The sequence below is a fragment of the Rhipicephalus sanguineus genome, chromosome 10, assembly GCF_013339695.2.
Source record: "Rhipicephalus sanguineus isolate Rsan-2018 chromosome 10, BIME_Rsan_1.4, whole genome shotgun sequence".
In the NCBI taxonomy this organism is placed as follows: domain Eukaryota; kingdom Metazoa; phylum Arthropoda; class Arachnida; order Ixodida; family Ixodidae; genus Rhipicephalus; species Rhipicephalus sanguineus.
In genome coordinates, this window is record NC_051185.1 from 143,549,311 (window position 1) to 143,575,266 (window position 25,956).

General features: G+C 44.7%; 1 protein-coding gene across 3 annotated transcripts; it reads left to right on the forward strand.

Annotated features, from left to right (window-relative positions):
• Positions 1-13: 13 nt before the first annotated feature.
• Positions 14-25,235, forward strand: LOC119372529 (nuclear transcription factor Y subunit gamma). Of its 3 annotated transcripts, none has more exons than XM_037643009.2 (11): positions 14-138; positions 2,788-2,901; positions 4,476-4,547; positions 4,631-4,744; positions 8,345-8,482; positions 9,146-9,244; positions 12,916-13,014; positions 14,439-14,501; positions 15,800-15,919; positions 16,798-16,929; positions 25,001-25,235. In XM_037643009.2, the coding sequence occupies exons 2-11, from the start codon at positions 2,794-2,796 to the stop codon at positions 25,148-25,150; spliced, it is 1,095 nt and encodes a 364-aa protein (XP_037498937.1). In that variant the 5' UTR covers positions 14-138; positions 2,788-2,793; the 3' UTR covers positions 25,151-25,235. The 3 variants fall into 3 exon arrangements, with proteins under 3 accessions (XP_037498937.1, XP_049275769.1, XP_037498938.1); XM_049419812.1 differs by lacking the exon at positions 14-138 and adding an exon at positions 153-250; XM_037643010.2 differs by lacking the exon at positions 14-138 and adding an exon at positions 606-629.
• Positions 25,236-25,956: the final 721 nt, after the last annotated feature.

A 25,956-nucleotide genomic window follows, 5' to 3' on the forward strand; every position in this document is an offset into this window, starting at 1 on the left:
GTTGACTGTCCGCGTTGACTAGTGCTGCCGATATTTCCGCAAGCGTGCTCGTGGACACAAGCTGCCCGAGAAATGTCGACGTGGAATTGGTCGCAAGCCCGCAGTGCGTGAGATTCTGATTCGAAGCCGGATTCGAAGGTGAGCGAGTGGTGCGCGCTGCGAGGGCAAAAGCGCAGCGCCTATGGTCGAGAACCCAGCCACTGAGTGCGAGCGGTCGGCTGTCGTCCTATCAACTTTGTCCAATGGGGCGGTCAGTGCTCCTGTGATTGGCTTGGGCCCCGCGAGAAATGTTCCCATCGGTGCACCGACTGATTGGCCGCCGGCGAATTTGAAAGGCGCGACACGCGGTTGCCGCTACATTTCGGGCACGCGGGCCGCACGAAACGATGGCACCGGCGGTGTTCTTTTTCGTGCGAGCCGAGCGCGTACCGCGGTGGGCCCCCGATTAGGCTTAGACGAGCTCGCAGGCCAGCGCTTTGGCACTGGTCCGAGGATGACATCTCCGTTTATGGAGATAACGCACGTATGCGCGATAAGCGCGCGCGCTCGCGCACTGCCGACGGGGGTTGTTTGTTGCGGCGGTGCTCCAATTTAACGAAGGAGCCCTCTCAGTCGGACCCATTTATTCGGTGAGGAATCGCCGCTTGATTGCATGCGTTCACATAAGATCCACAGCGATCCATCACTCGCCGTCGGTGCGTTCCTGAGCCTAAGCTACAAATATTCCGGGGCCTATCTATGCGTAGGTTGAGTTAAAAAGCTTGTATTTGGGACCAAAAAATAAAGAAAACAAAAAAAATTGCGGTCATGGCCTGCGGATTTGTGCATTGTCATAGTCAATCTATGAAGCGCTATTCTTGCCGTGACTGTCTATTGTTAGAATTTTAAGAACTTTTCATCTAATTGTGCACGCTGCACACAATGCATAGCCAGTTTGCACACTACGAATTAAGGAATTATTAGCAAAATCGTGCTGTTCTGCTAAGTCTAATACATTATGGAAGACGTAATTTATTACAGTAATTTGTGTGAAATATTGTTACCAGACAGGACAAAAGATAAAGAAAACACAGTCATGGCACCTAATGAATGTGCTTTTAAACACCTTGTCTTTATACATACACAATTAGTAAGCAATGTAGGACAGCCATTTGCTGCATATTTATCTAAAGCATATCAGCATGTGTATGCATCAAGGGCGATAAGGTCCATTTCTTTATCAGTGAGATTAAGACTACTGCCAGCATATTTATTTTTTGTTTGTTCGAAGGCTTCAAATGCAACTGTATCCACAGTGACCTGATAATGAGCAGGTTGCAGTTGCCATTGCAGCATGGTGCCAGACAATGGATGATAACCTTCTCACTAGTTAATGTTAAGTGGCATTTTAGGATGAAGGGACACAGAGCTGTATTTACATTGGCAACGTTACAAGACAACATTCACAGAGATGGAAACCTTGGCTACATTGTTTGTTGTGCTGTCTTAACCTTTTCATTAATATATTTGCCTGATTGTCCTACTGCTTTGCACACATTTGGAGTATTGAATAAACGGGCTGCTTAATTTTGCACTGTTGCTGTTTCTGCGGGCCAGAGTTAGTCTTTAGTGTAAACACTGAACCAGCTTTTCTGGTTACAAAAGTTTAATGCTGACATTGACAAATTCACCAATCTTGTCCGGTTTGTGCAAGTGACTAAGCGCAGCGATGTCTTGACTTGTAACATTTTAGCTTGTTTCTCGGCATTTCAGCGGCTAAAAGGGTGTCATTTAGTGTGTGTGGCAAGCAACCACCTTGAAAGATGCAATGGTGCAACACAGTGTGCTTCAAGTCAAAGCATCAGGGAAATGTAAAAAAAAGTGTTTTGTTTCTTACTCAAACCCAAGGTAGTTGTCGAATGCACCGTTCTTAGGGTCCTATCTTCAGCTTCACGCAGGCTCTTGAGCGTTCACTTAAACATCATCTCTGGCATGCATACACGGCAAGGATACAACTAAGCACAAAAACCAGCATGCTTGCATGTGTGCAGCAACTTGCTTATCAATACCTCCTACAAGCAGAAAATGATTCATCAGCCATAACCCACATATGTCAGAGCATGACAGCAGTGCAGCTGAGCTCACCATTTCCGAAAATCTTGCCTTGCATTCTAAACAGTGGAAACCTATGTTTTCTTGGTGTGCAGTGCTGTTCAAGCCATCTGGTAAGACGTGAAAATAAAGTAATATTAGAAGCGCCCGAGATTTATGTTTTACACAAATATAAATTGAGGTTCCTGCTGCGACTTTCAATATTTAGATGTCTCACGATGGATGTACTTTGAGCACTTTGATTTTTTTTGCCTTTTTTTTTTACTTTATTGGTTTTGTTCTTGATCTGACGCAAAGAAGAATAAGTGAATGCAGCTAGTCAAAACCATGCCTGTGTGTTCCTTGCCTGGCCCTGTCTGGTGCAATTTTTTATTTTTCCATTTAAGAACCCGACTAGCTTGCGAAAGTCGATCCTTCCTTATTTCTCCCAGTTACATGATATCCTTGGGTCAGGTTACAATGCGACGCCGGTGCAATTTCTGCCTACATGTTGCCTCTGTCGTTTCTTTTTTCTTTTTTACGTGCAGCGAATGCACTCAAAAACATCCCATGCCCCACTCTACGTAATCTAGAGCTGTGTCGTGTGAGTTTTCATTTTCAGCGTGGGTGTTGCAGCCGCATTTTGGATTTGTACAATTTTTCAAGACGAAAATGTGATCTGTGTTCACTTGCATGATATCTCAATCTGTGTTGCAGGGCAGCATGTCTGATTCGCAAGGATACACCAATGCCTCCGGGCAGTCTGAGGCCCAGCAGGCGTTGGAATACTTCTGGCCTCGTGTCATGGAGGAAACGAGGAACCTGGGTGTAGTAAGTATCCTCAGCTATTTTGTCTACACCAAGCACTCCAGTAGGTATATTGTAAAGAAAACATGTTTAGCTTAACATGTTTTCAATGCTGTGGCATGTATGACACAGGGTCTCGTATTGGCGTTATGAAGTATGGAACTTGATGAAAAAGTATCCAGAGAGAAATCCGTATAGAGTTTTTACAAACTGCGAAATAATTTACTTTGGAACATGTTGCCTATTAGATGAAGCTAAGTAAGGGAAAGTGACAACCATGGGCGTCGGCAGGATTTTGTCTTGGGGGGTGCAAACCAGTGTTGTACCGCTGCTGAGGGAGGAGGAGCATTGGTGTAGCTCGGGTCAGGTGTAGCTGGTGTGGCTTGAGGGGGGCAAGTGCCCCTTTTGCACCCCCCTGCCAATGCCCATGGTGACAACCACCCATTTGTAGCACGAAGCCGCAAAGAAATCCATATGGACTTCCTTGTGGCTTTGTGCTACAAACGGGTGGTTGTCTATTTTCCCTTTCTTAACCCTACCTCCACCTTGCGGGATTCTGCAGAACTGATTCTGCCCCGACAGGTCACTGCATAAGGTCACTCCAAAATATTTAAATGAGTCAACGGTCTTGACGCGAACACAGAAATTGAGTACGGAAAAGAAAGGGGGTTGGGAAGTCAGGAGAAGGTTACAGATTTACATTTGTTAGGATTTAGAGTCATTAGCCATTGGTTGCACCAGTGTGAGACGGGGTTAACATCAGTCTGTACAGCCTGTTGGTCGAGGGGGTTATTTATAGTTAAATAAATGATGTAGTAGTCCACATACATTCTGATGTTAGCTGATACTGTTGAAGGCAAATCATTAATATAAATAAGAACAAAAGGGGTCCTACGACGAATCCTTGTGTCTGACCTGTGGTTACTGGGAGCAGGCTAGAGGTTTTGTCTTTAATAAGAATGATTTGAGAGTGGTTAGTCAGGAATGCCTTAATCCATTTGAGAATATGTATTGGGATCTATGTTTAAATGGCTAAGCTTTGGTATTAATCTTTTATGTACTATTTCGTCTGCACATTGTGATCGAGGTCATGAAGGAAGATGGCTAGTTGGTTTCGCATGATAGGCCTTTACGAAAACCATGCTGTGAAGGGTTAGAGAACTGGATCGAGTCTAGGTAATTCATAATGTGACCATAGATGACATGTTCCATGACCTTGCAGGGAACGCTGGTTGTTAATGAAATGGGTCAGTAGTTCAATGAGGAGTTTTTGTTACCGGCTTTGTAGATTGGAAGGACCCTTCCCACTTTCCAGTCCTCGGGTAAGATGGCAGTAGCAAGAGACTGTGAAGTCCCATGGTGATCATCGTTTGGACATACTAATTAAAGTGGTGCATTAATGTTAGCCTCACTAAAACTGCTCTGAATGGCTGCACACTCACTTTCTGCCAAGAAAAGACAGTTTGAAATCTTTATTGTAACACACGAGTACAGTATCACAACCCTTTTTTACATGACCATTGTTGTTAGGAATAAGAGACTTGCTTTTGCGCATTTGCATTTAGCATCTGATACCTTGACACTGCTATGCCTTTCAGAACGAATTCAAAAACCAGGAATTGCCGCTAGCCCGTATAAAGAAGATAATGAAGCTAGACAAAGACGTTAAGGTGAGTCTTGGGGGGGAGGTTCGAAATGATTGGCGTGTACGAATTTGCGGCATTTCAATGACCACACGTACATTTATTGGCAGATGATCAGCGCTGAGGCCCCAGTGCTTTTTGCCAGGGCTGCTGAAATCTTCATCACCGAGCTCTCTCTACGTGCCTGGGTTCACACGGAAGACAACAAGAGGCGCACGTTGCAGGTAAGGGGCAATAAAAAATGTGACAATGTCATTTTCTGGCTGCTTTCGACGAGTTGAATGCAAAGAGCATCGCAGAATTTTCTGTGGGAAGCATGGAAAACATCTGGTTAAAGAAACACCTTGTTCAAGATACTTTCCTACAAAATGTCCTTAAAGGAGTACTGTCACAAAATTTTTTAAGATGAGATAACTAGAGATAGACTTGTGTGAAGACGCACACATCCATAAAATATCAACAGCAAACATTTAAAATTTTAAGGTATTTAAAATTTTAACCTGTACGCCATGCAACTGAGCATGAAATCAAGCACCTTGTGACTTTAACATTGACTTTGATTTTATGTAAGCAACCACCTATGTCACGAGTTTCTGTACGCTGCCATGCTCCTGCGTGTGCCCTTAGTTGCAATTGCGGAAATCACTTGTACGCCTCACCGTTTTGTGTGGTCACGTGGCCTGCTGTGTTCACAATAAAACCTCTCTGGTCCCACTTTTCTCAGTGCTGTCTGAAACCAAAATTTTTAATGGGCTATGTAAAAAGGTCTCCAAATTAACCATCGCATGTCAAGCAAATGAGTTTTGCAGCCATGATAAGTGGGTTATTGGCTGCTTATTGCAACTGAGAAAAAATAAGGTACAAAATTTTTGTATCTGTGCTCCTTTATTTTAATGTGGCTGACAGCTACTGATAATCAGGTTGCGCTTCACCCTTGTCCTTGAATCTTTCTCCAGCATTTTTTTTATTCAGAGTGTTATTTGAAGCTGTGCTGCAGCGTTCACAGAAATTGTGGTTATGATGATATGCCGCTCATTGTGCCAAGTTCTTGCATGAGCTCATCTCGGCAGTATGTTAAACAGAGCTTTCAAAAAGGAAGGATTGCACGAAAAAAAAAGCAGCACACAATGGAAGAGACAACGACATCTGTGCATTTAGCCTCTAAACGTGCACTACTAAACAGAGCTTGTCACGCTGCCCCATCCTGTAGGCCATTAGAGCAATGGTGCTCTTTCTCCCATCCAGGCGGCGCTACATTTAAGTAGCTTTTTCTCTGATTTGGCTCCCACCAGAGGCAATGCTTACAATTGATGTTGAAACTCATTTGGGTAGTAGTAGGTGTGTGTCATTTTTATTGCTGGGTAAGGAAAGGGGAGGTGGCCATGGTTTTGAAAATATGGAAAGAGAGGGCAGAACGCCTTTTGAGCGCAATTGTGGGTTTCAGACAGGATGTATAGCTATAATATTCTACATAATGAGATGTCCACGACTGCGCTATGTAGTAACTACATGCCAGTTCATTAACCATACTCAAGAAATGTTGCAGAGTCCGTTTCATATGCAGGGGCACAATCTTGTAGATGTTCTGTGACAGAGCGGTGCCCAACGTCACGAGAGAACGAGAGGGAGCAAACGGCCAATAGGCAAATGGGGTGTGTCACATTTTGATCATCTTCTGGGGGGCCATATAATGAATTCAGAAATGTTTTCAACGCATGAATATAAAATTATTATTACTGAATATCCATATTTGGTGGCATTGTTCTTCAGAGCTTGAAATTGAAGAGCACGATGACTAACAATTTATTTGTGTTTGTCTTTATTGGACACTAGGTGGCATTACAATTTCATGAGACATTTGGTGGTGGCACTGGTGGCCATTTTCACAAACTGCCGGCGCAGGACTGGCTTAAGCCAGACACAAAGCAGGCTAATTCGCTTCTCCAGCCCGAGCCCTTATGTTTCGATCCAATTCAAGTCGTCCGGAGAACATTCTTTATCCGTTCTATCGGACGGAACAGTGCCTCCGTCCGCTCTGCACCTGTTCTTTGTCTATCAGACAACAAAATGATTGACAGCACTGCCTTTTTCTCATGTCTGACTGTCCGACAAGCCTTGACCAATGCCATGCGGCACGATAGAACCTTCTGTCACAGAACACGTACAAGATTGCGCCCCAGGTTGACTCGCACCACAATAGGAGATTTTCCTAATTCAGTCTGGCCACACTGATTTTTTTTGCCGTCCGCCATTAGTAGGGCGTCATTTCAGGCAGTTGCATGGGCAGTGTCGGAGAGCCCACACTACAGCGTCTCGCTTACTGTTTTGGTGGTGATGTCGTGGTCCAAAAGTCTCGCAGTTATTCCGGAGATTCTTACGGAAGAAAAAGTGGAAGCCTACAGCGCCTCAAAAAGGTTAGCGAAGCACAACGATGAACGAAGTCACAAGTTTGCTGTGGAAAGCTACGTCCAAACCGCCTCGATCGAAACGTCATGGCTTCATTAACTTCATCCCTTGTCCACCAAAGATTAAGCTGGCCTATCTGTAGGTATATAAAGCTGATCCAAGTTGTACTCAGCCTGGATACCGTTGGCAGAGAAATTAAAAACCTGTAGGCAAGATCCTTCTCGAAAAGTCCGAGGCGAAGCCTTACTACTAAGAAAAGTTGCTCTCTGGCGGGCAGCAGGTGAGGCCTTCCAGCATTGGTACGGCAGTCAGCATAATTTCTTGACCATGCCTTAATATTTTCGCAGTTTTCTCCTGGGTCAAGGAACTCAAAAAGTTCCATGAAAGCTTTGTAGTCTGGAAGGCCTGTATAGAACATCATGTCATCAGGGCTATCCCGAAAGCACTCAAGGGAAAACTTTCGGCTCACGCGCTTCTCCAGCTGGCTACGCTCTTGTGCTGCAATGTCGAGCGCTCGCTCTGCTTTGTACAACGAACTTTTAATGAGCTCCACTTCTTCGGCTTTTTTTCTTTACTTCCGACTCTAACGCACGGACACGCGCCGTCATTACGTCGAGTTGTTCGGTGAGGTCGGAAATCTTTAGCGAGCACGCACAACCACACACCACGCCATCGATGCTGCTCGTCACCGATGTAGGAGAGCAGATGTCTACGTCGCTCACATCCGCGGTAGTTGATCGCCCGCCATCGGAAGGCACTGTAGCGCTGACGAGGTTAAGTGGTTCTCGATTTCTTGGCTTTTTTCTTGGTGGAGGCCTCGGAGCACTAAACGCGAAGATGCTGGGCACGGCGTCTTGCTTCAAGAAACGACGGTTTCCGGCGACGTTTGGCAAGTAGTTTGCTTCAGTAAAATGCCTTGAACAAACTTTTGTGAACTTCGTCACGGTGAAGAAAGGGCCTTCGTCACGCTTAATAGCTATAATCCACCTTTTACTCCAGTCCGTATCCTTCGGAAAAGAAAAAAAACGAGACCTGCAAGAAAAGGTAGGCATAGCCGCGCACCGATTGTAAACAAAGCCGCGGGCAAGCGCGCTTCTGCTTACCTTCGACCCATCCTCGTCTCGATATCCTCTTTGCGTGCACTGCGGTACACAGCAATGGGCTGGCATTGCGCTGATCCCGTTCTATCGGAAACGGCAACTATTTGCGCAAACAGGATCGCACGCGAGCGATCAATCTGAAGCGCGCGCGCGTGTACACTGACTGCTCTGACGGCGCGTGACCTACTAATGGCGGCTGAGAAATGCTTCTCGTTGCTGCCGACAGGTGGCGCTGAATTAGGAAAATCTCCTATTGCTGCTGGTCGCGGTGTTTGCATTGTCATTGTAAATATCTCCCCTCCGCTTCAAACATTTTAGAGGAACGACATTGCCATGGCCATCACCAAGTATGACCAGTTTGACTTTCTCATCGACATTGTGCCACGAGACGAGCTCAAGCCGACCACCAAAAGGGCGGAAGAGACCGTTCGGACGGCCACCATGCCAGCCGACCAGGTGAGTAGCATTTCTCTAGAGGTACTGTGGCTTGATTGCTGAACTGCGCTGAAACTTTTAATTAAGGACTTCAGGAAAGTCTAGTTTTGGACGTGTATATATAACAGCCTCCTTTCAAGATATGACGCCTTAGATGTGATCAGAAGCATAACAGAAAGCTATCAAAAATAGCCATTTTTGATGAAGTTGAAAGAAACTGCCAGCGCTATTACTCGCCGGGAGTGACGCATAATCACCTCGCGCATTTCATAGTGGGCTCGCTCTTCATACATATGCATTGTAGTTTATCGACTAACTTCTGTTATATTAGAATTGCAATGTATGTGAGAACGTATTGCTTTTTTGCCTCAAACTTGCAGTACCATGTTACGTACTATGCGTTTTGATCATGAATGCCAGTGAAATTTTGTTAATTTATGTAACATTTTTCCCGGTAACACTTGCTTAAGGTACTGTATTTATGTATTTACTCCTGAGGGGCCAGTTACATAGTGCATTTTATTTGCTTGTTGTATTGTGGCGTGCATCTTTTTTTTTGGTTGCAAATGCAGGTACGTTGCGCTCTTTGTTGATTTAGTCTCTTCAACAAAACCTGATGTCTACGAAACTAGCATAGAACGGCCTGGTAATTAGTGATTGCCAATTGTCTCCTTGCAAAAGCAGGTCCAGTACTACTTCCAGTTGGCCCAGCAACATCAGGCAGCACTGCAGCAACAACAGCAGCAACAACCCACAGCTCTGGCAACAGCTGGACAGCCCCAGGTAGGCAGCATTGTGGTTGTCAGGCTTGGGAAACTTAGAAACAGATTGTCTGTCCTTTACACCTGTTAGCTACAAAAAAAAAATACCCAAGGCGCGCAGCCATGTGCAAGGCCTCGGCGAAGCGTCGGTATGTGGGCAAATGCAATGGGAATAATTGCTGTATGTGACGGAAACCTGGGCATTCGGGAAAATGTGTAATGTCAGTTTTGGTAATGAAGTCCCATTGCTCCTCCCTTGTGAAGTACTATCACGCTCAGTATGAGCTACACCGCGGGAGCGCGTGGCCAAGCACACTGTAAGGTTATAAAGTGGCGCCGATCATGACATGATTTTGAGTTATCAGGGGAGGGTTTGGCTCTTCCTGCGAGTGCGCATCACCTCGATTTGCTTTCACGCTCGCCCTCGTTTTGCCCTGCGGTGATATCAGCTTTGCATAAGCAAGCAAGTTGGGGTGATGTGCGTTCGCTGGGGCAGCCGAACTCTCTCCAGATAACTCGAAAATATGCCATGATCGGTGCCACTGTACACGACACCTGTATACATGACGCCTGTATAGGGGTTTTTTCTGAAGGAGTTTGAACCGCTGGCGTGGCTCTGTGGTAGAACACTTGATGGCCATGCAGAATGCCTGGGTTTGATTCGGGCTAGAGTAGTAATTTTATTCTTTGTTGCCATCGAGATTTTTCACCCATTGACAATGCTGTCAACACCGGCACCGCATTTTCCACGACACGGACCACTTCACGTTATCGCGCTAAGATTTCCAAAGTCTGGGTTTACATATATGGGCTGTGAATCACATCTGGCGCATACATGCATACCACAGGCTGTGTGCGTGCCGCACGTGACTGGTGGAAGGGGTTTCATGACGTACGCGACTGAGAAGTCGCGTTATTCATGTGATGACCTGCAATACATGTTTGTTGTAAACTCATGTCCTCCTATGTCAATTTTGGTATCTACCAAGTTAAGGCGACAACCACGAGAGCACCATGACGTAGGCAGCTAGATAGATAGAAGGATAGAAAAAGCTCGCTAAGGAATGCTTCACATTTAAAACATGCTTTACTAGATAGTCTTTAGGGGTAAAACGTGGGAGGCTATTTCTAACTGTCATTGTAATGTGTGTGTGTGCGTGTAAGTAGCACAACGAAACAGCACAACAGAAAGGAAAAGACGAACACAGGCGCAGTGTGTTGCACCTGTGTTAGTCTTTTCCTTTCTGTTGTGCTGTATTATTGCGCTACTACTTACGGTGATGTTAATGTCCAAACACAAACTCGCCCAACATTAAGGGGGGACGTGGCAATGAAAACAATCTTGGTTATTTATGGAGATAAAGTGATGAAATTTGGCATGCAGATGTGATATGTTGTGCTGATATCATAACTGAAATCTGTTTTGAGCTATCTGTTGTAGTTTTTGAGTTACAACACTTCATATACTCTCATTGTCATCCCAAAATTAATTAATGAATTAGACATAAGTTCGTCACAATTTTTTCTTAAGCATATTCACAAGAGCCCGTTCTGTACCGTAAGGCCATTGGTTTATTTTTTAGTATTCAAATAAGCCCACAAAAAATTTTTTGAAATTTCTTGTACTCATTGTCTTACTAACAACTTTTACAAAAAGCCAGTTATAAAAATCTGTATGGCGTGCAGACAAATATGGACAGCTTTACGGCACTCACCAATGTCTCAGGATCTAGGCGCAGAAAACGGAATGGTTATATCTTTATTTGTTGAGAAATGAAACAGGGATGACTGATAGCAACTGTTCAAAAAATGAAAGCTGAGAAAATGGAGCTCCAAGAAAATGGAGCTAGAAGCTAAGAAAATGGAACTCAGAAGAAAGCTGGTTTTATTTTTCATTGGAGAAATGCAGCTTTGTGGCTATCTTGAGCTTTATCTGTCCTCTTTATGATGACGCCAATAGGGTGCCATTGTGTCAAGGGAAAACAGCAGATTTTCATTTTCTAAAGCCCAATTTTCTCATCGTTTTTGATGACAGCACACTAGTAAAACGCTTTTTTTTTCAACTTCTACTGCTTATTTTGGTCTAATATTTCACCATGATGTAAAACATGGTCTGAGGATTGTAGAAAAAAATTAATTGAAAAATTGAACATTTTGACCAAATTTACCATTCCCATTGCCACGTCCCCCCTTAAACTTTTTTAAAAAGGTATATTTCTAACTGGTAAGAGTGACGAGCTAGATGGTATACATATACCCAGTACACTCAAACCTTAATAATAACACATCTGCCACGAAAATAACTTCGTTATATCCGAAAATTCGTTATAAACGTTTATTTGTAACACTGTATCTGTGACAAGACTATTCTTCACTTACTTCGTTATAACCGATAATTCGGTATATCCGTGTTCGCTATATAGAGGTTTGAGTGTATACACAGTGATGGATGGAGCTGAAGTTAAAGAAACACTGTACCTATATGCGTTATAACAATAAAGTGCTAGTGCTTTCATGTGATAGTTCAACTCAAATGACACATCAACTAGAAATGCTAGAGCCTTTCGAGTCGCACTTAGAAATTACTTCACCAACGTACGTTTCTACCATTGGCTGCTCAGTGCTGTTAGATTAAGCTCCCTCATTCGGTGCCGAAGCCCATGCTCTTTTTTTTTTTCAAGGCATGATTTTAATTTTTATACATAGTCAAAAATAAAACATATTTATAAAACCAAAATGTCCAGCATGACAAGATGTGTGTCCCCCCTTGTGATTTTCCTGGATTTACACCACTGGTTAGGTTTATTTGCTAGCAACACAATTATGTATCGCATTTAAAATGATGATAAAGGGCACCGAGAACATTGACTGTGTACTACTGCGTTAGATACCAGGTTAAGAAAGTGCCCGTGTATAGCATTGCAGCTGCAGTCAAATATTCATGTTGAAATTTCATGCTTCACTGGAAATAAATCACACAGCTTGTGCAGGTGAGCTATTGTGTGTGTGTGTGTGTGCGTGTGTGTGGGTGTGTGGGCCGCGGCAGCCACATTTCGATGAAGACAGGATGCTGAAGGCCTGTGTACTTAGATTTACGTGCAAGTTAAAGAACAGCAGATGTTCAACATTTCCGGAGCCCTACGGTGTCCTTCATAATCATATCGTGGTTTTGGGATGTAAAAACCCAGCAATTATTATTTTGTGTGTGTGCGTGTGTGTGTGTGGCGGTTACCGCAGTTGGGGTGGGAGTAACCTCTGCAACACGCCGACCTGCGCATGCATACAAGTTCTGATGTTGAAAAAGTGGGGGACTTTGAAGAACAAGTTTCTTATATAGTTTGAATAGAAAGTCTTTGCTCCTGCTCTTTAGGTCATCAATTAATTTAGCATTGCTCTGCGTTCTGCTCGCCTTGTGTTTAGTCTATACAATATTGCAATTGCATCAGAAAGGTGCTGGTCCTGGTTTTGATGCCCGGAGCAGTACGAATTTTTCTACAATTGCAAAGCTTCCATTTTTTAATCTGGCTTTCCAAGAGACCTCACGCAAAAACAATTTCTTTTTTCTTAACCCACACTGAATTCTCGTGGTGGCACCAGAGCATTTTTATGAAATCGCGGATTGTTTAGCTTGTCTGGCACAGGCCTAGCTCAAATGTGCCTGAGCACCGAGTTCCTGCATCCTGTTCTCTGCAGATTCAAATAGTGCAGACAACGGGTGGCAATGCACAGGCGCTGACGGTGCAGAATGCGACACCTTCTTTTTCGGTGCCCTCTGTACTACAAGTGCAACAGGTGAGTCGAGGAAAATGCTTATCAAGCCATGCTGCGCATGCATTTTGAATTTTATGAAAGTTCAAGCATGCAATTGCCGTTAATGCTATTTTATTTAGTCCTGAGCAAATTAGCTGTGGTACAGAATACGTCGCCATCCTCATGACAGACTCGCATTCGTTGCAGGAAAAAAAAAAAGATTACAATTATGATTACTTCGTTTAAAAATGTTGTTGATTATGGTTACCACTTACTGCCCCATGAAAATAATTGAATTGCTGAATAGCAGTTGATTGCTTCAGCATTACTTTTCCAAATAATTCTTATTAACATTATAGAAGTAGAAAAAAGATTGAGCCCTTTCTCTGTTGGGAAAATGAGAGCACGCAAAGCTTTGCGTGTGCATGCCTTACCTACTCTTTTTCTTTCTTTCGCATTCGACAATGCTCCCTCCTAACTGTTTCCTTCCATCATGCCGGCAACTGGACCGTCATCTACGTGCTTAGCAGCGCAACGCTTCAGTTGCTACAGGCAGCGACAACGGTCATGCGTGAAACAATGAAATGCAACAGTGAAAGGCGGCGATGAAATGTGGCAATGTGAAATTACAAGTGACCTCGATAAGTGATCAGGTTTACTTATTGTCAATGGCTGATCGCTGGCGAGCCCACAATCGAGGGAGCATCAATCGTTGGAAAACGGCGCATACAAATACATACGCATGTGACTGGTGCACCTTTGAGGACTAAATTTGTGTACACCCGCATTTCTGTACATCGGTCAGTGCCGGGCTCCTTGCGAAACGAGCCACCACCGATACCTGTAACTCATAGAAGCTTCGCTTAACAAGTAGAAGCTATTTCACTGAATCCTCTGCAGCCCTTTCCACACCTCGGTTATTGGTGCTATCAATCGCTGTTCGAAACTTTTGTACGTTCTCCTCTGCAATTTTTTTCTTTTTTTACGTAAGCACCAACACTAAAAATTTGCGTGCTGGAAGAAGTGGGTATATTGTAATGTATTCCCGCAAGACTGTCATTACATAGCCACGATGCTAGTGTGGGAGTGCTTTATGAAATGCAGCGGTTTACATTTGCTAGAAATCAGACCGTCCCAGAGAAAGTGCTTCTGGTTGCACTAACGAATCAAGCGTGAAGGGGCATTTACGGCTGGAGTCATCCAAAGTTACTTACTATCCGCTATAACAATAACATCCCCTATACTTTCCTTGGCTTTCTCTTCTGTTAGTTCTAATTAATGCTGTGTCTAGCAAAGAAAAAACTAGCCCTTAAAAATTCCCCTTCTTTCATTCTACGATCCTAAGTGTGATGGCTGAGTGTCATACTTCTAGATAAATAAGCAGATAAACAACACATGTTGTCGTATAACATTGTTGACACCAAAAGCTACCAGTTGGCCTTAAAACGCCTCATTTATTCCTTCAGGTTGGTACTGCAGAACAGCAGCAACAAGCTCAGCAACAACAGCAGCAGCAGATACAGCTGCAGGTAAGCTTCGCATCTTCTTGCTAATAACCCTGCTAAGCCTATTTCTTTTCCTTCCTTGGTTTTCATTTTTTTGTTTGTTTGCAATGTTTCATTTTTAGCTACGGCAACAAAATTCAAAACCTGTAAAAATGGCAAAGTGCACTTTATGTACACTGAAAGGCAAGAGGTAACAGGTTTTTCTGTGTGCTTTTTTTTTCACGAATGCATTGAGATTACTAAATGCACACCACTTGTGCAACCATTGATCAGAAAAATTTAGCACGGTTCAGCACTAGGCGAATATTGTAAACATCACTTGCGAATCTGCGATAACGTCTGACATGCGATGACATGAAATATTTGCACTTCTGTCGCATTTACTTCAAATGCAGCATTTGACAGTCAAACTTGCAATATGATGTTTTACTGAACAAAAAATCTAAAAGGTGAGGCCGGTGAAAGTATATATTCTTACGTGCGCACATTCTCTGACTGCACTCACTGCATTGAGAGGCTTCTCATATCGCGTGTCTGTAGGCCGAATTCGCTAGAATAACCTGTTCAACCAAAAACAGTGACATTTTTCACACCTTCACAAAGGACTGCACTGGAGCGAAACCCACACACACGCATCAGGAGACACACATTTGGCCACGCATGCCAAGTCATCATAGCATCCATGTGCTTGGCCTGCGCATCAACACTAATTTGCTGCATCCGCTGCAGATGAATGCTCCACCGCTAACAACACAGTGATGGACTACGACCATGCTTTTCCAAAGGCCCGCGACCACCAATGCAGTGGTAATGAGTGGTAAACACAAACAAGTTCCACCTCTGGCTTTCATGTTTGTACCAAATAGTTCATGCTTATGGCGATGTGGGTTGCGCCGCACATTGCTTCATTTTGACGCCAACACCGTTTTCGCTGTTTTTGCATCGCACATTTGTGGTGCTGCCCTGAGGGTTGTTCGATTATCTGAGGTGCAGCCATTATATCTTAAATAACAAGAGTTGATGCTATTAAATAATGCATATGCTTGCCGGGACCAGAGAATAAGTCCAAATTATACAATTTCCTGAATAACAAAGGTCGAATTAACTACCTTTTACTGTATAAACCTGGAAGATAGATTCACTTTTAGTTGTAGTATTCAAGAAACTCCTTCTCCACCAAATCTCACATTTAAAAAAAAAACTGTTTATAAGAGTTAGTTTACTAAAAGAAGTTTTGCATTTACTGCTGTCATGGCAGCATTTGTGTGGTTTGGTGCTGCTTGCGTGGAGAATTGCAAAACCATGCTGCAATGCTGTTTCAGACGCAACCGCAGGTGGTACAGCTGCAGCAGCCCGTGCAGACGCAGCAGGTCGCACAGCAGGGAGGCATCCAGATTGTGCAGCAAGTCATCAACAGCAACGGGGAGATACAGCAGATTCCGGTGGGTGCCAACTCCTTCCTCCCAGCCAGCACTGTCAGTGCCATGTCGCACTTCAGTATGCAGCGCAATCACAGTAGCAACTTCAGTATCAATAGCAGACCTAGTGTAAAAAAAACTGCCACAAAGAAATGCCTGCGCACAACGGGTGTTCCCATCTCGCATATGTTCTCTTGTGGTCGTTTTTTGGTGCAGAGTCTACTCTTGATACTGATGATGCACCAACTAACCCAACAGCAACTCCCACTAGCTGTGGCAGTAGTCTACTCTTGATACTGATGATGCACCAACTAACCCAACAGCAACTCCTACTAGCTGTGGCAGCTGTAATGGCCAACACTGACATTAAGATTTGTCTTCATTGTCCAAAGAGCTGTACATTGTGTAAAGACAGTGTACTGCTCTGGATGAAACATAGACACTGAGCTGTACATTATGTGCATTGTCTAAATACAGTGCACAGCTCGGCACATTTCTGCATCTATGCCTCATCCATTGATGAAAAGTTGTCGAACAGGGAATGTCACTGTAGCCAACGTTTCGACAAGCGAACTCATTGCTACTTCGTAATTTTAGCACACTATAGAGCACGGCACCTGGCACATGGCAGAACCCTATTGCAAGAAGGCTCGCACTTGTTCAGCCACGCTGTCACCTCTGAGGGCTCCAGCCAACCACTAGCCCTGAGCCCACAGTGTTGAAGTGATAGACGGCACAAAGGTCGCTTCGCTCACTGCAGCGGCCTCATTTCCTTACCTATTGTTGAGTTGTGACAGGTCAGATGTCAAAGGAGTTTACTTCTAGCCTTACTTCGTATAACATTCCAGTTTGGTGTTACCACATTCATTGCTTCGCCCTCACGGTGAAACTGACATTTACAGATCCAGCTGACACCCGCACAGCTGCAGCTGATCCGGATGCAGATGCAAGGGCAGAGCACGGGTCAACCCATCATCATCCAGACGGCACCCATCCCTCAGGCTGCGCCGCAGCCCCCGCCACAGCAGCCTCAGGTGAAACAGCTTGCCACAGACGAGCACTGTTTGCGTAGCACACTGTCAGCTTTGCACTTTGTTGGCTCACGAAAACGCGTGAAAGTGACAAGTGTTGTTGCAGATCTGGAAGCGGCCACTTGCTGTTGATGAGGCATTTTACATTATGAGCTTTAAAGATCAACTCTGGCAATTTCTTGGTGTCCACCGATCTCGGTAAAATATCAATGTGTATTCCGATGATCAATGTCAAATGGTATGACTGCAACTTATTCACTTTTTTTGAAAATACGTTTTGAGGATTGTTTCTATGAGCGCTGTGTGTTACCTCACACTTACCTCACCCAGCACGACAACCCTTCAGCACTAACATCGTTTCTGATGGCGCCGTCTCTGCCAAGCTCTAACGAGCTGGCACTGCTTGCCACGTCATGAGGTGACATGGCCCATTTTGCTTTACCGGCAAAACCCAGAAAAAAAAGGTTAGATCTTTACAGCGGCGTTATAGCAGCGCTGTAAAACGCCAGCGGCGTTTACAGAGCTGTTGTAGTCGAGCTACGTCCATCCACAGCAACGTCGTTCACAGCATAGCCAAGCCAGGAGAAGGGGCAAGCCGCATAGCGAGAGGGAAAGCACAGCACAGCAGAGTTGGGATAGAGTAGTGGGGGCGAGGAGGAAGGGATAGAGTAAAGCATAGTAAAGCAATGGAGTGTCAAGGCAAGGAATGAGTGACGTGAGGGGAGAGGAGGAGGGAGGTGAGCGGGAAAGGGCGGTGGGGGCAAGGAGGAAGGAAGAATAAAGCAGCATAGGACTTTTGTCGCTGAGGCTTTCCCTCAGCTCTGCTGTCCACCAGTGTTTGCGAGAGTAAAGCCACACCTAGAATTTTTCCTAATCCAGGCAGTTACAAACGTCGCACATACATGCACACTTAGCTGGTTACATCACAAATTGTCGGATGGACAAACGTTGCACATACATGCACACTTAGCTGGGTTACATCACAAATTGTCGGATGGGTACACAGCGCTCATTAACTAGCGCTACCATACAAGCACATGCATGAGCAGATGTTCAAGATATCAAAATGTCCTTGATATTCACCTGGGCTCATTGCAAGTCAGCAGTCCGCGACGTTGAAGTATTCTTCTTACTTGTTGGCTGTAGCATGGGGATTCTCTTCTTCCTCCGTCGGGCTGGTCGTATGGCTATTCTGACTGACTGTCCGATTCCTTCAGACGAACCCATCAGACATATTCTTTTGCAAAATGCATTACCAAATTAGACCAAAATTACATTTTCTTTATGTATACAAAGCATGCAGAACTCCTCATTTTAGTATAGTAATGCAATAAGTTCCAATGTTCAAAATATTTGTGAAATGAAATGAAAACAATCCTAGTGCCTTCTTTATTGTTCAGTGTTCAGGCTATGTTTATCTGTTGAACTTATTCAGTATGCACCTTGCCGGGCTCAAAAACTGAATCGGGTAAGGACTATAAACATTACGCAGATATGAGGAAAAAAAATGTCATAAAGCAAAAAATGCAAGGCAGTAAATGAGAAATTGCTGTGTCTGTGCTTTAGCAAGCTCTGCTTTGATCATTACAGCTATCCTGTTCTCCATTGCATTTAGAAAAGCAGTAGCAAGCGACCAATTATCTCAAATTATTGACTTACTGCAAACACTTATTGCATTTGAATGTTTCTTATGCAATAAGTTTTTCAATAAGCAACAGGTTTAATTGAAAACTCAGCAGAAAATGAACCACACTCTACAAAGGGTGACCCAAAAGTAATAAGCATCGTTTTGTTCCTTCATTACACTCAAACCTCGATATAACAAACACGGATATAACGAATTATCGGTTATGACGAAGTAAATGAAGAATAGTCTTGTCATATACACATTGTTACAAACATACATTTATAACGAATTTCCGGATATAAAGAACTTATTTTTGTGTCAGATGAGACTTTGTTATAATGAGGTTTGAGTGTATTTGTATTTAGTTCATTTTAAAAAAATGATCTTACAGTGTACAATTTCTCTGGCATGACAACCGTGCTTCATTTATTTATCGGTTTTATAAAACTGTTCAGCGACTGTTGGAGATTGAACGACATGCTCTGTGTTTCCAATTTTTTTCTTGATCAACTGTCTCCTTAAAGCTTTCATTGCAGTCTTGGAGGTAAGAAGTCACAAGGGGGCAAGATGCAGATGCCATTTTTGTCAGTAAGTGCTGCACGCTCAGTGCTGTGTGGGTGGCAGCACACTGTCACGGCGCACCAGCAACTTACCCGTATTCCACGTGATGGAATGTGTAACAGCGCAACTTTCTGATGAGGGCTAAACCAATTAACAGATGAGGACCAGCTTTGTAAAAAAGTTGCAGAAGATCCTTAAAGGGACACTAAAGGCAAATAACATTTTATGTCAGAGTGGAAGATCAGTGCTTGAAAACGTCTAAGACGTCAATACTATTCGCAACTTTCAGCTACGGTGGCGCCGCCACGCGGCAACCAGTGAAAACCGCGTTCCGGTGATAGAACGAAAACTTGCCTGGCGACAACGTGCGGGCTGTGCTTCGTCGTCGCTGTGTCCTGCAACTTGTTGTGCGTGTGGCCAGTGAATTACGATGGATTTTGTTGGTGCAACATTGTGGAAGCTTTGCGGTTCAGTAATGGGTAAACAGCACAAGCGAAATCACGTGTACTGCGTGCCAAAATGCTCAAACCGTATACTGTGAAAGGCGTCATAAACGTGGCTGGTTTTCCCTTGGACCGGCGGCAGAAAAGACAATGGGATATCCACGTGCGCATCGGGAAGCTTGTCATACGAGAAAATGATGGTTTCCATCATGCTTCACAAATCGGCTGAATTTTGGGACACAACTGAATTCCTCGGATATTACGTGCCAATACCACGATATGATTATGGGACACGCTGTAGTGAGGAGCTCCGGATGAATTTCGACCACCTGGGGTTCTTTAATGTGCTTCTAAATCTAAGCACGCAGGTCATCTTTTGCATTTTTCCTCCATCGAAATGCGGCCCCTGTGGCCGGGAATCGAACCCGCGTGAACATGCATCGCAACACCTTACGTATTGCGCTACCACGGTCCTGAGAGACAGCAGGCGAGTGCTCTTTTTTTTTTTTTTGCTTAATTTAAAGACGACGGTCAATAAAACTATGTCTTCGCGAGCGAAAGCCACATCAAAACAGCCTGTCGAAACTGACACTGGCGAGCGGCGGCCGCTGCCGTCCGCAATCGAGCACGAGCACGCCGTAGAGTGAGCAAATTTTGCTAACACGATTGATATTGTACTCTTATGTCAGGCGTCGACATACGCAATCCGTTTTCTCGACACCCTCAATATTAAAGGACCCCTGACACCAAAATTGAAACCTCAAGATCTTTGTGTTGTATGACTTTCCTGTATACGGGGGCACATCTGACCGATTATTAGTGACGAACATTGCCTTTAAGATATCTTAATTTGGTTTTAAAGTAAGCGTGAGTGCTCACTTGAGTTGGCTGCACCTTGCGACATCCTGGTATGACGTAGATAGAGGCCCCGTGTGACGTTCCACGAGTAAAGCAAGTATTGTGGACGTCGGGGCGCACGTGCACATTACGACGACTGGCACCCAGGGAGGCCTATTGTTCCGCACCCCTCTGGCTCTGTTGTCGGGCTGCTCTGAGGTACCGTAATTACTCGAATCTAGGCCGACCCCCTAAAGTCTGAAGCCCGAAAAAAAAAAAAAAACTTACCTCGAATGTAGGCCGGGTAAAATTCACAGAGAAAACATTTATTGAAAATATGAAGATGAAACGGAGCAGTTGGTTCATCATCAAGACGCCGCGCTCATTCCGAGTCGTCGTCGCTGATCTCTTTGTCGCTGTCCTCAAACAGTGCGCAATCCTCGGTGCCATCAAGTGCATTTGATATGCCGCACTTCTTGAAAGAGAGCACGATCAAAGTTCCTGGGATGTCGTCCCACGCTGCAGCCATCCTCGTTGCGGCGCATGCGAAGAGCTTCTCCCGTTGGCCCCTCCAGCGACGAACATTCTTTTCGTCCACTCCAAAGTCCCGCCCGGCTTGAACGTTGGAGGACGACTCCGCGGCTAGCACAACTTTCCTTTTATACGCCGCACTATAATGACTACGCTCGTTTGGCGCCATTGAGCTACGCCACACATCCCACTCGAAGCGAGACTCGAACTGACGAACGGCTCGCCTTAACACTCGCCACAAAGATAAAAATGGCGGCCTCGCGTGTGTACTTAAGCCAGGTGTTGGCTCGGCTACTAACGGCTACAATACTGTCTAGGTGGCGCTAGTTTTGCGACACTTTTCTCGATGAAAAATGGCGCGTTTTTCAAAATCCTCGAATCTAAGCCGAGCCCCCACTTTGGCACATCGTTTTTTCGAAAAAACCATCGGCTTAGATTCGAATAAATACGGTAGTTTTCGTGAGGGGACACGCGCTTAACAGGTTTAACCCATACAGAGGCAACAAAATACTTTCAATCTCTACCGCGCGCGGCGCCCCGATTTGAAAACCGCGCTGTCAACGTCACCACAGCTTAAGTGCACGTGGTCTTTGACGCTCCCCCGCATGGGGCGCCAGTTTCTTGTGGTTTTTAGGCAGGCGTTTTGAAGTGATGCTAAAATGGTCACAATTAACTACGCTAGAATTAGTTGTACGATACGCTAGAGCGTTTACGATTTAATTTAGAGATTACCAGACACAAAGCTACAAATTACAGCAAAAAAAGTCACCAACAAAAATTTCGCTGTCAGGGGTCCTTTAAGAGCAAAGGTGCAAGCGAAGCAAGCCGGTTAAGTAAGACGGCCTGCAGTGTCACTGCTTATCTGCGAATGCATCGCAGATGCCTTCGCATCGTGGTTCCCGATCTCGCGAGTGGTGTGGACACCGGTGCTTTTTTTTATTAGTGCCACACTGGAAGCACCGCATTATTGAATTACGAATTAGTTCGTATGATAAAATAATTGTAGCACATCTTTTTCATGCCACCGATAGCGGTGATACCGGCAAATACTTCGGCATCCTTGGACATGATGATGGGAGCGGTAAGAAACCGAGCAGCGGCACGACGTTGCCCGTCTCCCGTGCTGCTGCCACTATGGCTATACGGCCGTGCGATCGCCGGACCGGGCGGATGAGAAAAATCTGCAGAGTTTAACGCACGCCGGACGCCCGATCCGGTGACCCTGTACGGCGAAACATCACCATTCCGGCTGCTACACAAGCGCGTAGGACGTTAAATCGGATGCAGAATCGTGCCGTGTGTCTTGCAGTTTATGCTCTGAAGCGTGAGCCACTCCATGCATGGGAAGTTCAATGCGGTAGAAAATTATCCTAGCCGGCAAGCGGCAGCAACCAGCGACAACACATGCGGTGATCACTCCGTGTGTACGGGTGATCACCGCATCGACAGCCATATTGGATTTCTTGTGGCGCCCCCTATAGTTGCTGAAAGTTGCGAATACACAGCAGTGTTTTCATAATCGAAAAATTCAGGTTTTTTTGCGCTGCAACGGGTGATACGAACTTGGGTACAGAGACCGTCGAACGACGTGCGACAGCAGCATGAGGCAACGCAAATCATGCAGGGCATGATTTGCACCGCCAGTGCAACATTCTGGAATACAGGCCCGATGACATAGTAAGGCCCTGGTACAATGTGACCTTGTTATACAGTCGAAACCCGCAATAACGAAATCCCGAGGGAACGAAATTCTCACCGCAACGAAATATTTTCGGAGCACCGGCGAACGCCCATAGGAGTCAATGCATTTCGTAACTCACGACTACGAAAGATATTCATACCACAGTCCCTCATTAACGAAATTTTTGAAACACGAGTGCGCAAATAATCTACTCTCGCAACATTAACTACATTCGAAAACTGCTGAAATGCATTCGTGCTACACTTAAATTGTGCAAAACTATCGCTACAGCGCACTTGAGAAGCAGCCGCCATCATTGTTTACAAAAAAACGTAAAGCTGGCAACAATGATGATGATGATGGCTTTCCGAAACATCTGTTCGTTATCGCGGACTACGTAGCCAAATCCACATTCCTCATTGAGTTTCGTTCATTCGCTTGGCTCTGTGCTTGGCTTTGTCAGCTTTGCATGCACATGGTCGCGTGTGTGGAGCCATTTGTGGAGCGTTTGCTTGGTCGCTTGGTGCAACGTGAACTGTGTGTTTGCGATTGCTTCGTCCGATTTCGCTGCCTGCAAAGATGCCGCCTCCAACGAAAAAGCGGAAGTTCATCACGCTGGAAGATAAGGCTGCAATCATCAGTGAAGTGGAAAAGGGCAGGAAAAAAAATGGACATCGCCAAAGAATTCGCTGCATTCTCGCGCCAACGAAATTCCCGCAAGAGCGAAATTTTGTGCTTTCCCCGCCGATTTCGTTATTGCGGGTTTCAACTGTAATGAGGTTTGAGTGTAACTAAAACGTGATTTTTTTTTTTTTAACAAAGCATTTCCTTGGCACAAAACAAGCACTACAAGGTTTCTGGCGTGCTATTTCAACAATCCACGTCGACTCAGTATTTGCCTTTAGTGTCCCTTTAAGCATATTCTACGAAGATGAGAACACGAAAGTGTTTCCTACGAAAAGCACTGATTGTTCCTAAGCACTTTCCTTCCCCCCTGCTGCCGCGAGAATTCCTGTCTCCTACTCCGCGGCTGCAGGTTGTTGCTGCAGCGAAGCCAGCAACACTGGGTGCGCGTGTTTACCAACCTGGCCAAGAAATGCTTTCTCATTCAAAATGTTGCGCTGTTATACTTCGAAGCATGGAAAACAAAGTAACCTAATCCTCTATGTTACTATGTTCCACAGATTGTAGAGTTTTCTTTGAAATTGCATTGCAAAGCCATGCTAGGACACCGACATAAGATGTAGGTTGATCATCTGACTTTGTATCATCGAAACATAGATGTACATGGCAACAGAGGCCTGAAAGTATGCTGTGCAGTGAGCTAGAAAAAAATTTACAGAAGTACACTGCTTGATGGAATAGCTCAGCAACGCACCTTGCAATGCAGATAAACTTTAGCTACCCTTCTGTCTCAGGGAAAAATTTTTAATTACTTTTGGGTCCCCCGTTGTATGTATAACTTTGACAAGGCTCGGAACTGTAAAATTTAGAAAGAATAACGTTTTGCGGGTCAGTTTGCGGTCATCTTCGGAGAAGTCCTATTTTTACAATCTCATTGGTGTATTGTCAGACTAGGCAAAAAAGTTGGCCAGTACTAACTTGAGTTCATGTTATACGCGGCAAGCACTGTGTTCAGACTTAATAAAGATAATGCTGCTGTTATAACAGCAGATACTACATAAGCAGTGCTTACCATCATCCAGTCAACATTTACTGACTTTGGCCTGCACTGGTGGTGAGCGTGTACCTAACTACGGTAAGCTAGGGAACCAGCGATTGCTTAAAGGGACACTGAAGAGAAAAACGATCTTGCTCATGTTAGTAAATCACTCTTTCAAGATACCAAAAACACTATGCTTGCCATGAGAAGCTGCTAAGAAAAAGCGCAAAAAGAAAATGCAGGTGGCAACACCACCCTGAAGTTCCCATACCAGTCACCTGGCGTCATAGATTTTTGACAGAGTCTACTAGCGTCTACGTAGTTCCTAATTGGTAAAAATGCAGTACATTGTCTTCTGAGGGAGCCAGGACTTAACATACTAAGTTTCAGGTACTTTCATTGAACAAACGTATCCGAAATACGAAAAAACGCTTTGAAATCCGCGACGTCACCTTCGGAGTGCTCGGTGGGAAACTTAAAAGTGACACTTTTGACATTTACTTTCTCATGTATTAATAATGTGGTGAAATTAATGACGCTAGAGTTTTCAGAGTATAATTTATCAATCTAACCTAATTTATCTTTTCACATTAGTGTCCCTTTAAAATAAATCGTGGGAATGGCAGCGGGGGGTGGTACACAAAAATACGCTCCTGCATGTATTCACAGCAGAGCCATTTTTTTTACTTCACATGCAAGATAATAAAACACTGCCACTTTGTACCCTGCAGACGCTGTACCAAATCCAGCAGGCCCCAGGACAGCCGGCTTCGGTGTTTCTTGCTCCGGCAGGGGCGGTAACTGGTGCACCGCAAACCACCGTCCAGATTCAGACACAACAAGAGACGCAGTCCACCGAAGACGATGGCACCGACCAATGACAGCAGAGGGACTGCGACTGTTGATACCCTTGTAAAAGCATCGTTGTACAGACCCACTCCACCACCACCAGAGAACTTGCCTTTTGCAGCACATTGTACTTGTCTTTCTTTCCTTTTTTTTTTTTAATAAATGGGACAAGTGGCATCATCACCTTCACCACCTTACAACCCTGCCCTACTCTCCTTTTTTTTCTTTGCAAGCTAACGTGGTTGTACACATCTGTTCCACCGCCACCGTGATTTGCCTTTCATAGCTGACTGCTGTTAAGGCTTTTAAGTAGAGCAGTGCGAATAGCAAAATTTTGGGTGCAAAGCGAATTCCAATATTGAAGTGTGAGTGCAAATTGAATCGAATATTTTTCGAATATTTCTCGAATATTTCTAAAATATTTTTCTAATATACTTCGAAGCGACATTGCAGAAAAAAAGTTGGAGAGGATTCCTAAGCATATTCTTTTGAGATAGCAACATGAAAGTGTTTCTTTTCGCTAGGTTGATGAAGCGCTGGCGGGGTGGTGTTTCATAGTTGTCCTATCAAGAATGAGGCAATGTAGAGGCCGAATTCTATTTATGTACATGATTTGATGCAACCAAAGTGTTGCCGATGTACAGAAGCATTAGAACGCTGTAATGGGCCGCCCTCTTGAGCGCCTTCTAGTGGGTCGCCCTCTTCGCCTCTTCTCGGAGAGCACGCCCCTCGTGCGCTTGCTCGTGAGTCTGCGCTCTGTCGTTACTGTCGTCGCTGCGCATCGTCGCCATCGATCCCGCCGTCAATAAACGCCTTTACAAAGTGGTGGAGAGTGCTG